Here is a 13,428-nt window from a genome sequence, read left to right on the forward strand (position 1 = left end):
ATAATAGTATTGAATATATAGAGTTGGCGTCAGCTCGGATTGGTTCAGAAAATGACTCAACCTTGATCTGCGGCTCAACCGTCTTGTTTATCCCTTCCCGTTCTTTCATCCCTTCTTCATCCATCCTCCATCCACTGTCAATCGCCTTACTCCCCGGATGTCTGAAAGCCTCTCTGTTCACAGTACTCCAGTGTCTGTTCACAGACTGGAGTATAGGGGGGGGGGGGGGGGTTTAACTGGCCGAGAACCAGGATGTTGACACATGCAGATCTTGGTTCTCTTATGGTGGTACCCATGCACCCCTCTGGTGGAACCAACACTGCGATCATTTTCTGATATTTAACTCGCACTGGAGTGCGAATACAGCTCCGATGCATTCACTTTGCAGTCTGATACTGGACTGTCCTACTTCGCATGAATTCATGCTGTTTTACCGGACTGTCAACAGACTCACTGTCTAATGAACCAGTACTATATATTCACGAGGTCGGACCTCCACCATTACATACAAAAAATATATACAGACACAATATACAAATCTCAACACCACCAGGGCATCAGAGATCGTCGAAATGGCCATCTTCCACCGGGGAGGGAGGCAGCCGGAACAGCCAAATGGCTAGCCCGACCAGGGTAAATGCTGTGCTTGTCATCATCCACGCGAGGCCGATCCAGACCCCGCCCATCTCTAGACCGATCTGGAAGACGGCTGTGATGGACAGGCTGGCGACGACGTTGCCTACGGACTGGAGGACTTCGATCATGGTGAAGAGCCGGGCGGTTTCTTCGCGCCGGACGAGCGTTGTGACGAGGGATCGCGTAAGGAAGACGAAGCCTGCGCCGGCGGTCTGGGCGATTAGGCTGGGGATCAGCGTGGCGATTGTTGGCGACAGGCCGATGCCCAGGGTGCCTACTATGAGGAATATGATGCTGACACGGGCGAGGTACAGGTCCTTCTGATTTGTTTTCATGGTGCGGAGGAGCCGCCGGGAGATGGCTGGCAGCATCCAGAGAAAAAGTGGGATGGTGAGGGCGGGCTTCCAGGACATGAGAAAGTTGGCCCGCGCAAGGCTCCAGTGGTAGCGGGTGGAGATGTACTGGACTAAGAACCAGGAGGAGCCGCGGCTCAGGCGATAGACGAGAAAGGCGGAGAGGAGAAGCGTGAAGTGTTTGTTGCGAAAGATGAAGGAATAGGGTGTCAGATAGGCGCGACACCGGGCGACGAGCTTGACGATCATCGGGGGTGGTGTGCTAGGGCCGCCTCGCGGGAGTCGTGTTTCGCCCTCTTTGGGAGACTCGAAATCGTTCCAGTCGTCTGGGCCGGGTTCCTTCGAAACCCGCCTTGTGTGACTCTCCAGGTCTTCGTGCGACCATCGAGAGAGCTCGATGCTGGGAGACGGCGACGAAGGATGAGCGCGTACTGTGTGCATGGTCTCAGGCAGGGTCAGTGTCAGACAGACCCCTCCCATCACGATTGACCACCCCGCCAACAGGGGAATCCACGGATTCATGGCCATCAGCCAGGAACTCGCCAAGCTGGTGACAAAGTCGGCCCCCATACTGGCGACGCCGAACTTGAAGAACATGGGCGCCCTAAGAGCGGTTAGTACCTGTGTATCCTTCATTGGTTTCCCTCCATCGAGCTGGGCAGCGCTACCTTTCTTCTTCGGTGGTGACGTCGGACATCATGGTCCACGAGACGGCAAAGGCCACGACGGGTCCTCCCCCGATCAACCAGGCCAAGGACGAAACCCAGACGGCCCGCAGCGGGAGCACGTCAGAATACCAGATGACGACGAGATTGATCAAGCCGTTGAGGAAGAAACCGGGGATACTGAGCATGATGGTTGGCTTGCGGCCGGAGCGATCGGCCATCAAACCGTACGGGATGGCCATAAAGACGCCTGAAGGAGACAGGATGATCAGTCATATGCCCAACAGGGAAGAAGACCCGGAAAGACGAGCAACTTACTCAAAATCCCGTCAAAGAATTCCATATACCCCTTGACGGCCGCCAACTCAGACTGAACTTCCTTGAGCTTGCACTGCGACTCTTCGACATACCCACTGGGGCCAATGTGGGACGGATCGGTGCGGGCATAGAACTCGCGACAGGTGATGGACTCATAGATCTGGGTCATTGGTCCGCCGGCCATGACGATGCCGACTTCGATGGCCAGGACCATGGCGAACAGGGTCACCATGAGGCGGAGACGGAGTTTCGGATCGATCGCATGGGGTTCATTGCGCTCTTTGCGGTCCCAGGGGGAGGAATTGCTGTTGCTAGCGCTGTCGGCGCTGTCGGCGCTGGGGAGGAACGGGGCGTCCTCGGCATCGCGAGGATCGTGGGGGACCAGTGTCATGGTCATGGACGAGGCATTGCCTTGGGGGTAAGTCAATACACGGGATATCTATATATATATTATCTATGGATTGTATATATACAGATGGAGAGGTATTAAGGTTGGTTAAGAGGGGGAGGGGGGGAGAATAAAAAGAGAGAGAGAGAGAGAGAGAGAGGACAGATAGGTAAGAGGAGGTAAGACGAGGCCGAAGGATTAAACACAGCCCAGCAAAAAGTAAGAGCAAGTCTGATCCTGTTCGCTTGGCAAACAAAAATCAAAAATAAACCAAAACTTATCTTCAGTCGAATTAAAAACACTAATCTCACATCTAGTTAAAGATTAACGGTCCTTATACAGAAGTCAGGAGTCACTATAATGGATTCTAATCGAATCCAATAATCCATCCAACCTCCCTGCTTGTTCCTCCTCTCAAACAGCTTCTTCGTTCCCCCTCCAATGATGGAACGTTTCCAGAACATGATCTATACCATTAGTCTACTAATGGTGTCAAGCTCCACTTTGTCCTGGAAAGCAACTCATCGGTAACAAATCAGAACCCGTCCATGCGACCGGGGGGGCGGTGTCAAACGGATGGACCGAATAGGGGCTCCGCCTGCGTTCAGGGGACGAACGCCATCGCCCAGAGGCGTTCAGGATGGATGGAGCTTATGATGGGGTCTCTTGTAATCGGAGGAAATGATAATCTTAGAGCCGTGACTTGTCTGAATTATTGGACTGAAGGGGATGAGAAAGAAGGCAATCAATCGTATTGCTCCGACCGAGGCAACGCCGCGCGGATGATGACACCATCGCCAAGGACCAGTCTACTATAATTGGAACATCTACCTACGGGTACGGGCTCATTTGCGGTGGGGTTCGTATACCAGGTTGTCTCCAGAACTGAAGGGGTACGATCGATAGACAATCGATGGTCGGAGATGACTCCAATATATTTCCAGGGTCTTGGGGACGGCCCAGCGCTATCCGCTGGCAGAACAAGAGATTGCGACACCGGTGCGATGAAACATGGGTCTGCGCGGAGATATTTTCGTTGAGGGATCTCCTTAGATCGCCCACCACGAAGACAGATCAGTCGCTTCTGTTCCACGAACCAGGTGCAGATATGGCAGACGCGCACGAGTGATGTACTGGCCGACACGGTGGAGTGCTGGATGCAATCACCAAGAGACGCGTGGTCCATACCGGATGAGCGGCAAGAAGTCTCGACAGCGAGGCCCGACGATTGTTATTATCGCAGGTCCCTGATCCACTTGCGAGGTTCGGATCGAACGACAACAATCAGATCACACCGCATTCCCATCCGGCCGCACGAAAAAGGCCTGGGATCGCGTCACCTCGACGCCGGATCTCTCCACAAAGGCCAACGCGCTGGGCTTTTCCACCTTGACCGTGACGCGCTCATTCCCGTAGTCAACCGTCACGATATGGGCAACGAAAGTCGCGAGCGCTTCGACCGTCTGGTACGACGTTCCCTCGACTCGCTATGAAGGACAATTAGTACTTGCCACCACACTGGACAGGGAGATGTGGAGTCCGCCTACCTCGGCAACCGCCCGTGTCATGTCCTGGCAGGTGTTCACCACCGTGGATCCCCACGCCAACTGGCCAGGCCCCTTGAACTCCAACGAGATGATTACCGCCTGTTTCTCCACCCTCTCGTGGGAGTTAACCCCCAGGATGCAGTGACACCTGATTCCGTCAATGCGGAATTCCTCCTCCAGCACCACCGGGCAGCGTTCTGACTCGAGACCCATGACTCCTTCGCGATATCCCCACATGGTGACGCTGCGGTACCGGAGCCCCTCCTCGGCGCGCAGCAGCGCCTTGGGTAGATGCAGCCAGACCTCGCATTGACCGAACGACCCGTTGATCGAGGTATCCGACGATGTGAGGGAGGACGCCAATTCAGCGTCCAGCTGGCCCGCCGAATGACTGGGCCTCCGCCCACCATGCTGATGCACATGCGACATCCTCCGGACCCCGGCGGCCGTCTCATCCAGCAACCCCAGACCGCAATTGGCCACAATCCCCGCCGTCAACCGGACATCCTGTCCCAGCTCTTGACTCAGCATCTCCTCCCGTCGCGTCCCGTTCACATTGATCATCTTCCCCCCGGGGTGTTCGTGATTCGTACCCATGAGACGGATGTCTTCCTCTAGGCGACGGTACAGCTTGCCGTAGTCCAGCGATAGGGATACATCATCCGCGGCGGCTGCCGCAATGGCGGAGGAGTAGGATAGCTTGAGAGAGGCAGTGCAGGGCTGGGACTTCCCGAACCGATGCCATGGGTCTGGGGCCACGGGCAGGGGCAGCTGGATGTTGCGGAGCTGGACGCTATCGAGGACGGGGGGAGGGGAGGGGATATGGACGTTGACCCGTTGTTCCGCCATGATTGCCTGTCTGCGAGGAGATTATCAGAGGATAGCTCACCAAATGACCAATTTGTTGGAGTCTAGATAGATGACGAGGAGGGGGTTCTCTGCATTAAAGAAAGCGGAGGATCACCCCACCTGGTGCCTCAGGCAGAGAACATCGTAGTGAATGATTCATTATCCTACACTAACCCAATTTGGTTAATTGGCAAACACGCCAAGCTTTGTACTCGGCATCGTGGTGCATGTGCACGTGCATTGCATGTCATGTGCATATGCCTGATAGAGGGGGCATCCATAAGGTAATCCGAGTCAACAAATCAAGAGCGCATCCTCGACGGCTTCAAGGATGCGGTTCCTTCATCCTCTCCACATCCTCCCATACTATCCGGTCTTTTCGCCTGGTTCCTGTTCTTCTTCGCCTCTCGTTGATCTCCCATCCAATCATTGTTTCGATCATTCCACTCAGCCACTCTTTTGGTATTCGGTTCCTTGACTTTACCTTCGCCTCCCTTCTTCCCTCCCTTGCATGTCACAGCCTCTCCTTCCTGCCTTTCCTTTACATACCAGACAGAATCCTTCTTTTCACTCAGTACTTTTACCAGAGACCGGGGTATCATCCACAGGCGACAGATAATATACCGTGGATCACTCCGTCGCCGTCGGCCTCATGAGCCACCATCATGGCCTCTCTATCGGATGCGCCGCCTCACGCTCAGTCCATCCGCCGGTCGGTCACGCTGCCCGTCAGCTTGACCGCGAGACCCCATCGTCGCTCCGTTTCGTTTCAACCCTCCGAGAATGATCTCTTTTATCACCCGGCCGCCAAGGTCGTCCACTTCGCCCCCAGAGCCGTGGCCCCGATCCCATCGAGTACCGCGCCGTCCGACTTCGACTATCCCGTCGACGCCGTCGAGACGCTGCCGTGGCGTTCGCCGACAGAACGGACCGTCGCGTTTGCGCCCCTCCGCTTGGAAAAAATACACGGGTTGGCGGTTTTTCTCAAGTGCGGCAGCGTCGTTCATGCGATCCTCAAGAACTCGCAGTGTTGGTGCGTGGACGGCGAGTCGACCTTTGTCCTGCGCATCCGACCGTTGACTTACTACCGCATCGAGTTGCCGAATATTACGGAGGAGGACAGAGGATATGTCACGGCGTTGAAGACCGCGCTCCCGACCATCCTCCGCTACGAGATCACCCCCTGCCCGTTCAAGCGCGGGTTTACGGTCTCTATTCCCGAGGCGGCCAAGGCTCCGCGCCCGAAGAAAGCGTGGCGACCCAAAGGGAGGCGAGAGAGCGCACCGATCTACTCGCTCCCGAAGCGGGAGAAGAGCCCGGCACGGGCGGTGGCCGAGCTGGCGCCGGATGTGCTGAGCGCCGGCGAGGAGACGGATGGCAATTTGACCGACGATAGCAGCCTCTTGACCCGTGGCAGCAATAGCACACTTCTCGAGACCATCCCGGACGACAATGAGGCTAATGAGCCCTCCCTGGAACCGTCCGCGGGTGTGCAATCCGCCCATCCCCACACAAATCCAGCCCCACGGGTCGCAGAGCCCCTGCGACGTTCGGTGTCAGAAGCGCAACCGAGTTTTCCTACCTTGCTGGCAAGGTTTGATGACCGCTCGGAACTCCCCGCCGTCCCTGACCTGCCCCTTGCATCCAGCGTCGAGTCCTTTCACTCCCTCGAGTCTCCATCCCCTCTCGAGTTCGACTCTCCGTCGGAAATTTCCACCCCGGTGTCGTTCGATGAGACTACACCGCCTCCGGACGTTCTGGGGGATGTCTCGGAAAACTCCTCAAGTGGCCCGAAGACCCTACTAGAAGTGGATGACAGTGATCGGTTCTTCTCTGCCCCGCGCGATTCTCTCCACAGCCATCTGGCTGCGACTCCGTCGCCGGTCGGGAGCTCGGATCGCAAATCGTCGGTTTCGGCCGAGTCTGCGCGCAGCACCGAGTCCAACCCGTACCTGAGTGACATGAGCGCTGAGTTCCGAAGGCGATCGCGGGCGTCCCGGGCGCGCGAAGTGTCTCCGATGCCGCCGCCATCGATCCTGGTGACCAGCGGAGCGCCGGACCCCGATGCGGAGTCGATTTTGCACAAGACATGCACGCTCGTGCTGGTGCCCCCGATCCAGCTGCTTATCGTGCTCCTCCACATTGCCGCGCGGATCGTGATTGGGCCCCAGGGGAAGGGGGCGATCGGGGATTTGGACCGCAAGTTCGAATGTCAGATCACGAATTCGCAGGAGGCAGTGGACGACTTTGACCTGCCGCTGGCGCTGGACTGTCCGCGACGGGGATCGGAGGGGCCGCCTGATCCGTGGAAGTTTGACTGACCTTCTTCTCTCTCTTTTTCTCTCTCTTTTTCTCTCTCTTTTTCTCTCTCTTTTTCTTTCCTTTCTCTTCTTTTTCCCGTCTCTTGTTCCTCTTTCTCTCTCTCTCTCTCTCTCTCTCTTTCTTTTTTTTACACGTAAATGTTGTAATCTGGATTTCTACTGCATTACTTTCTGGCGACTTGACGCACCTTGTACGATTTTGAGATTCCCCGGTGTTCTGTTGGATTGGGATATGGATCAACGGTGATTGTGCATCTGCATACAAGAGAATTCCGCTGTATTTTAACGTCTAACGAATGAAGCTTGACCTGGCCCTACCTAACTTGTTGATCTTTCCTTTCTCTATCCACTCTATCCTCTCTGTCTTACACCTATTATCCAGCTCACCAGGCCTTTTTTGATATCTTTTTGATCACTGGTTGTGGATCGTTATACGCAAGAGCGTCCAGGGTGCAAATAAACAAATACATAAATAGTGTAGATGGGATAGCTGCTGCAACAGATATCTCATTGTTAGTGGTATATGTAGAACTGCGAGAAACTTCAGCTGACTTGCGTTGTTTCCCGCAGGAAGTTGTTGCTTTGGCTCTTCATGTTTCTTGCAACCTTTTCATTGTTTGCAATCTGCAGAGTCATCAATCTCATTGTTATTTCGACTATTTTCATCATTCCTACCACAACCCCAGCTCCAAACAGTATTCTACTGACGAGTTGCAGTTTCTGGTGTAGTATAAACAACAGACGTTAACCTATGCTACAGTCTTTCAGCTTCTCATCTCCAACCCTCCGCCCACCAATGTAACCCTTTTTTCTTCTTTTTCTTCTTCCCTGCATGATTGATTTCCCACCTCCCATATGTCGTATTGATATCAACTACCAAGGCCCTTTTGGATGAATTTTTGTCTTCAGCCACTGAGCCCCGAGTCGTGGAACGTGTCGGGCCCTGACTCTAGGGTACACAAACAAGACTTCTGGGAAGCCCATCCTACGACCCCCGTTTCAAGCAAGAAGAATCGAGCCTCCTGGTTTCGACGTACTTTAATGGATACATGGGCTCCGGAGATCGCAGCTATCGTGTGAATGTTTCTTTTTCTAGTAGCTATCGTCGTAATCCTTATCAAATAGCAGGGCAGATCCGTCCCAGACCTACCAATGGGATTGACTCTCAACACGATCATCTCGATCCTGGCGACCGGCGCGAAAGCGCTGCTCATTTACGCGATTTATACGTCAATTGGCCAGTCCAGGTGGATCTGGTTCAACAAGGGTCAGCCCTTGCAAGACCTACAGACCTTTGACGATGCAAATCGCGGCCCCCTCGGTTCGACGATGTTGCTTTTCGGACGAACGATAACGTCCGTTGCGTCCTTGGGCGCAGCTTTCACGGTTATTAGGCTGGCGTTCGAGCCCTTCGTCCAGCAGGTGGTCCTCTATTCCGTTGAAAACGTCAAGACGCCGTCTCCGCTCGCGACGGCGAAGAAAGCCACCATCTTTCTGGACGACTGGTTCGGGGCCTATATGCAGTCATCCGTGATGTCGGGTATCTGGGCTACGAAAGAGGCATTGCAGACGATCCCATCGCGCCCGACCTAGAATTGGACATGGCCAAGTGTCCAGTCGATTGCCTGGTGCAGCAAGTGCGAGGAGGTCACTTCTTCGATCACTTCTGACTGCCATGTCAACTCTGATCCCGCCCAAGTATCGACGGGCCTTGCTTCCGCTCCCCAGTCGTGCACGGTCAAGTTCCCCCATGAATCCCAAGTATCTTATCCAGTGAACGTGACCAAGCTCCAGACAGAGGATGACCCGTTCTTTGCTGGTAATTTCGAAACCTCATTCTACTATCCCCGCACCCTCCTCCAGCAACTACAACGCCCGACCTCTGGGAACCGAAGTTATCTGGGGATTGTCGATCCCATCCTTGCGGTGGGGCAGATTAACTTTGACATTCAAGATGTCAACAACACCTTCTTCAACCTCCCCGTAGTAAACGCCACCCAGTGTGTACTCAGTCTCTGCTCCCGCAAAGCGCCCTTTCCTTGCAACAAGGCAAATTCTCCTCGCAGACCCTGTCCATCAACTACGGTCGACCGTTCAACCGCACCTTTGAGGGCGCCGAGGATCCAGCCACATGCTGAAAGTCGTCTGTCGTGGCTGTGTTGTACCACGGCTTGGAGGAGCGAGTCGACCGGCCGGATCGGGACCTGGTGAGCGAGATGGGGGTCGAAGCGGAATCTACGCGTGTGCGACTGAGGAAGTCGAAGGGTGGAAATGGGGTGGCTTTGGTTGGTGAGTAGTACACATACACACATATTTATATACCTTCTTTCTTGTTTTGAAACAGGCCCGAGGGGGGGAGGCAGAGCAATGGGAGAATCTTCCGCCAAAGAGTCCATCGGTGACTAGAAGTGCTGCAACACCAGACCCGCCTGCGAGAAAGCATCTTCATGAGTCTCCAAAAGGACGGTCATCATAATGGCCACGTACAGCGGTGGTCAAGTTAGACATCCAGCTTATACTGGGCTCCTTGCGCTGTATGAGTCGAGTGATGTGTTTGAAGAATGGATAGAAGAGATAGAATCAAACAGTTAAGTGGATATTAATTAGTAGTAGACCAAGACAGTGAGTGACAAGTGCTGGCCGTCTATCAGTTCTGAGTAAAAAGACGGCTATTTCAGCCTTTAACAGATCCTCAGATTCTCACTGTAATTTGGAGTTTCCACTGCATGACTGTTTCTGACGACTGACGCACCCTATACAATTAGAATCCCCGATGTTCTGTCGGATTGAAAACTGGATGCGGGTAACGGGGCTGGTGCATCTGCATGCATTGACGACGTTGATGTATATTGACACCTGACGAATGAGGCTGCTTGTTGACCGCGGCAAACGTGGCAAACACCGAGTTTAGGCTGTATCCATCGTTACCATATTTCGATCCGGTCGATGACGCATGCCTCGTTCCAAAGTGGACACTGACACTGGACAGTGGGTTTGCCGCGGGAAACCGGGGCAGTGTGTTCCATGTCCAGTGTTTTGGGTATGATGCATGAGTCGTGATTTGATGATGATCCATTCGTCCATTTGTCGGGGTTCGTACGGTTAGTGACGGAGATAGGTCGGAGTACTGAATTGGAATGCAGGGTGATGCATAACCAGTAGGTCAATCTGATAATCGATCGATACAGTCAATATAGTCAGTAGATTCAGTATCATTAGTAAAATCAAATGGAGCAAAATCAATTGTAGAGAAGTCCAATGGAGAATGGCATGGAGTTGAAATCGGAGGAGCAGACCAACTCCGTGCAGGTGACCATCCCGGCTTCGGCGCTCCCGCAAGGGAACCTCAGGCCTCTTTTTCTTCTCTTCCCCTCTCGTCTTCTCTTCTTTCTCTTCTTCTTCTTCTTCTTCTTCTCACTTCATCTCCTCTTCCTCTTCTCCATCATCATCATCTCTCTTCTCACTTTCTGCATCTCTCTATCCTTTGATTTCATCATCCCGTGGAAGAGTCCGAGTCTGAGATTCACTCCGGCCTCCGACCAACGGCAACTGCTCCGATCTCCACTCTTCTTCTCCCCGTACTTCCATCCAGCCGAGACAAGACCGTCTCTCTCTCTCTTTTTTTTTTTTTTTCTTTTTTTTTTTTTTAATAATTTCCTCCCTCGGGTATGTTCTTTGCCTCTTTCTCCCGCCCTTTCCCCTCTTCCCTCTCCTCTCCCTCCTGTCCTTTTTTCCCTTTCCCACTTACCGATTTGCTAATCCGTCTCGGAGATAGTAGTAGTAGTTCCAAGGTCTTCTCCATCATCGCAATCATGATGATTAATACTTCTGCCCTTCGGCTCCGTTCCGCATTGGCTCGTTCGCCCTCTGTCATTGCTGCCCCTCTCGCCGCCGTTGCCCCTCTTCCTTCCTCCGCTTGTCGCTCCCTCTCTTCTTCTTCTTCTTCTTCCTCCTCCTCCCTCTTCTCTTCTCCTTCTTCTTCTTCTTCCCCTGTCTCATCTGCTTCTGCTTTTGCTCGTTCCCCTAGAACGTTTGCTTCCCTTCATCGTCCCATTGCCTCGACTGCTTCTTCCGGACTTTCTTCCTCTCGTTGGATTCAATCTCGCAACATGGCTTCCGAAATCCCTAAGATCAAGGTCAAGAACCCAGTCGTCGAACTGGATGGTGATGAGGTAGGTTTGGTCTGCATGTTCGGCCCGCTTAATGGAGCCAAGAAGTACTGGAAGGAATCCCGCACATGGCCGGTGCCGCCCTTTTTATAGTTTCCCCCTAATGGTCTCCTCCTTCGGTTGCACATGTTTCCTGGCGCCCCCTGCGTCAACGCGGGGAAAGACGGCGGTCTCTGCCTTGATTCACGGTCAATCACCCGAGGACGGATCTTCCATCCCCCTCCCTTATCCGACCAATGGCCCGGCTTCCTTCTCGTCTTCGTCTTCACATGGAAGAAGCTAACCACTGTTTTCTCGCCATGTAGATGACTCGCATTATCTGGCAGCAGATCAGGGAGAAGGTACGTGTTGTCCCCCTCCCGGCCCCGCGTCGGTGTCTATCCCACCACACCACGCGGGCCGTATGATCCCGATCCTAGTTCACTAACGGGTTTTCCCTTTGATAGATGATCCTGCCGTAAGTTGCACTCGGCATAATTCCTTGACCTCGTCGCCGGCATACTGACCCCACCCCCAGCTACCTGGACATTGACCTCAAGTACTACGATCTCGTACGTTCCCCCGGACCCTCACTCCTTTTTCTGTCTCCTCCCCACCCATGCTAACCCCCCCTCCCAGGGTCTTGAGTACCGTGATGAGACCAACGATCAGGTCACCATCGACTCTGCCGAGGCCATCAAGAAGTATGGCGTCGGTGTCAAGTGCGCCACCATCACTCCCGATGAGGCTCGTGTTGAGGAGTTCAAGCTGAAGAAGAGTAGGCCCACCATGTCCCCCCACTCTCAGCCCATTCGCTAACATCCGCATTTAGTGTGGCTCTCCCCCAACGGTACCATCCGTAACATCCTGTATGTTGTCCCCCTCCGCCGGATTCCCATCCGTGTATCCCCTGGTTTCTGATCCGCTAACCCTTCCCAGTGGTGGCACCGTTTTCCGTGAGCCCATCATCATCCCCGCCATCCCCCGTCTGGTGCCCGGCTGGAACAAGCCCATCATCATCGGCCGTCACGCCTTTGGTGACCAGTACCGTGCCGCCGACCGTGTCATCCCCGGTGCCGGCAAGCTCGAGCTCGTCTACACCCCCAAGGATGGCAAGCCCGAGACCGTCGAGGTCTACGACTACCAGGGTGGCGGTGTTGCCATGACCATGTACAACACCGACGACTCCATCCGTGGCTTCGCCCACGCCAGCTTCAAGATGGCTCTGCTCAAGGGCCTGCCCCTGTACATGAGCACCAAGAACACCATCCTCAAGCGCTACGATGGTCGCTTCAAGGACATCTTCCAGGAGATCTTCGAGTCCACCTACCAGAAGGACTTTGACGCCAAGGGCATCTGGTACGAGCACCGTCTGATTGACGACATGGTCGCCCAGATGGTCAAGAGCGAGGGTGGCTTCATCATGGCCCTGAAGAGTGAGTCTTATTTTTTTTGTCAACATCTTCACCCGCGTGTATGCTAATACATCTCTAGACTACGACGGTGACGTCCAGTCCGATGTCGTCGCCCAGGGCTTCGGCTCCCTGGGTCTCATGACCTCGACCCTGACCACCCCCGACGGACAGGCCTTCGAGTCCGAGGCCGCCCACGGTACCGTGACCCGTCACTACCGCGAGCACCAGAAGGGCCGCGAGACCTCCACCAACCCCATCGCCTCCATCTTCGCCTGGACCCGGGGTCTGGTGCAGCGTGGCCAGATCGACGGCACCCCCGAGGTCGTCGCCTTCGCCGAGGAGCTCGAGCGCGCCTGTATCGACGTTGTCAACGAGGAGGGCATCATGACCAAGGATCTGGCCCTCTGCCAGGGCAAGAAGGAGCGGGAGGCCTGGGTGACCACCCGCGAGTACATGGAGGCCGTCGAGCGCCGTCTCAAGGCCAACCTCAAGTCCCGCCTCTAGATATCCCATTTTGAATTTTGACCGTTTCCTTTCCTTTTTTCTTTTTTGAAATACCAATCGTTGCATGATTGTTTCGGAGTCAACGGGGTCGCATGAGACTGCCCTCTTGTACATTTGTTGCATGTCTGGGTGTTGAATTTTGTGCTCATGTTTCCCGCGGGCTCCAATGTGCCATGAACCTGTGATTTGCTATAGAGTAATTGGATTTATTTTGCTTGGCGATAGACAGATATATTTCTTGTGTCTTGGTATACTTGGTGAAAGTAAAAATTTTCCTTCACGAT

General features: G+C 54.2%; 5 protein-coding genes across 5 annotated transcripts; 3 read left to right on the plus strand and 2 right to left on the minus strand.

The window, feature by feature from the left end:
* Positions 1–557: 557 nt before the first annotated feature.
* Positions 558–2,369, minus strand: BDW47DRAFT_118173 (putative MFS transporter; the record flags this gene model as incomplete). The annotated part of the gene is made up of 3 exons (XM_024815175.1): positions 558–1,593; positions 1,658–1,904; positions 1,973–2,369. 3 exons carry the CDS (start codon positions 2,367–2,369, stop codon positions 558–560), a joined length of 1,680 nt encoding a protein of 559 aa, XP_024671343.1.
* Positions 2,370–3,413: 1,044 nt separating this feature from the next.
* Positions 3,414–4,827, minus strand: BDW47DRAFT_39408 (dihydroneopterin aldolase). Its single transcript, XM_024818913.1, has 2 exons — positions 3,908–4,827; positions 3,414–3,847 (listed from the first exon to the last, which is right to left on the minus strand). The coding sequence occupies exons 1-2, from the start codon at positions 4,754–4,756 to the stop codon at positions 3,650–3,652; spliced, it is 1,047 nt and encodes a 348-aa protein (XP_024671344.1). The 5' UTR covers positions 4,757–4,827; the 3' UTR covers positions 3,414–3,649.
* A 252-nt stretch (positions 4,828–5,079) lies between these two features.
* Positions 5,080–7,390, plus strand: BDW47DRAFT_107314 (uncharacterized protein). The gene has a single exon (XM_024812980.1). The coding sequence runs from the start codon at positions 5,422–5,424 to the stop codon at positions 7,075–7,077; it is 1,656 nt and encodes a 551-aa protein (XP_024671345.1). The 5' UTR covers positions 5,080–5,421; the 3' UTR covers positions 7,078–7,390.
* A 3,059-nt stretch (positions 7,391–10,449) lies between these two features.
* BDW47DRAFT_39472 (uncharacterized protein) lies at positions 10,450–11,555 on the plus strand. The gene has a single exon (XM_024818915.1). It carries the CDS (start codon positions 10,746–10,748, stop codon positions 11,337–11,339), a length of 594 nt encoding a protein of 197 aa, XP_024671346.1. The 5' UTR covers positions 10,450–10,745; the 3' UTR covers positions 11,340–11,555.
* BDW47DRAFT_39463 (NADP-dependent isocitrate dehydrogenase) lies at positions 11,015–13,391 on the plus strand. The gene is made up of 7 exons (XM_024818914.1): positions 11,015–11,587; positions 11,693–11,703; positions 11,764–11,797; positions 11,865–12,003; positions 12,058–12,094; positions 12,165–12,661; positions 12,720–13,391. The coding sequence occupies exons 1-7, from the start codon at positions 11,552–11,554 to the stop codon at positions 13,142–13,144; spliced, it is 1,179 nt and encodes a 392-aa protein (XP_024671347.1). The 5' UTR covers positions 11,015–11,551; the 3' UTR covers positions 13,145–13,391.
* Positions 13,392–13,428: the final 37 nt, after the last annotated feature.

This window comes from Aspergillus candidus (assembly GCF_002847045.1).
Source record: "Aspergillus candidus strain CBS 102.13 unplaced genomic scaffold BDW47scaffold_28, whole genome shotgun sequence".
In the NCBI taxonomy this organism is placed as follows: domain Eukaryota; kingdom Fungi; phylum Ascomycota; class Eurotiomycetes; order Eurotiales; family Aspergillaceae; genus Aspergillus; species Aspergillus candidus.

Coding starts and splice junctions, on each gene's coding strand:
- BDW47DRAFT_39408 (XM_024818913.1), bottom strand. CDS start 4,756: ATGGCGGAACAACGGGTCAACGTCCATATCCCCTCCCCTCCCCCCGTC. Junction 3,848..3,907: donor TGACACGGGCGGTTGCCGAG/GTAGGCGGACTC, acceptor TGTCCTTCATAG/CGAGTCGAGGGAACGTCGTA.
- BDW47DRAFT_107314 (XM_024812980.1), top strand. CDS start 5,422: ATGGCCTCTCTATCGGATGCGCCGCCTCACGCTCAGTCCATCCGCCGG.
- BDW47DRAFT_39472 (XM_024818915.1), top strand. CDS start 10,746: ATGTTCTTTGCCTCTTTCTCCCGCCCTTTCCCCTCTTCCCTCTCCTCT.
- BDW47DRAFT_39463 (XM_024818914.1), top strand. CDS start 11,552: ATGACTCGCATTATCTGGCAGCAGATCAGGGAGAAG. Junction 12,004..12,057: donor GGAGTTCAAGCTGAAGAAGA/GTAGGCCCACCA, acceptor ATCCGCATTTAG/TGTGGCTCTCCCCCAACGGT. Junction 12,095..12,164: donor GGTACCATCCGTAACATCCT/GTATGTTGTCCC, acceptor AACCCTTCCCAG/TGGTGGCACCGTTTTCCGTG.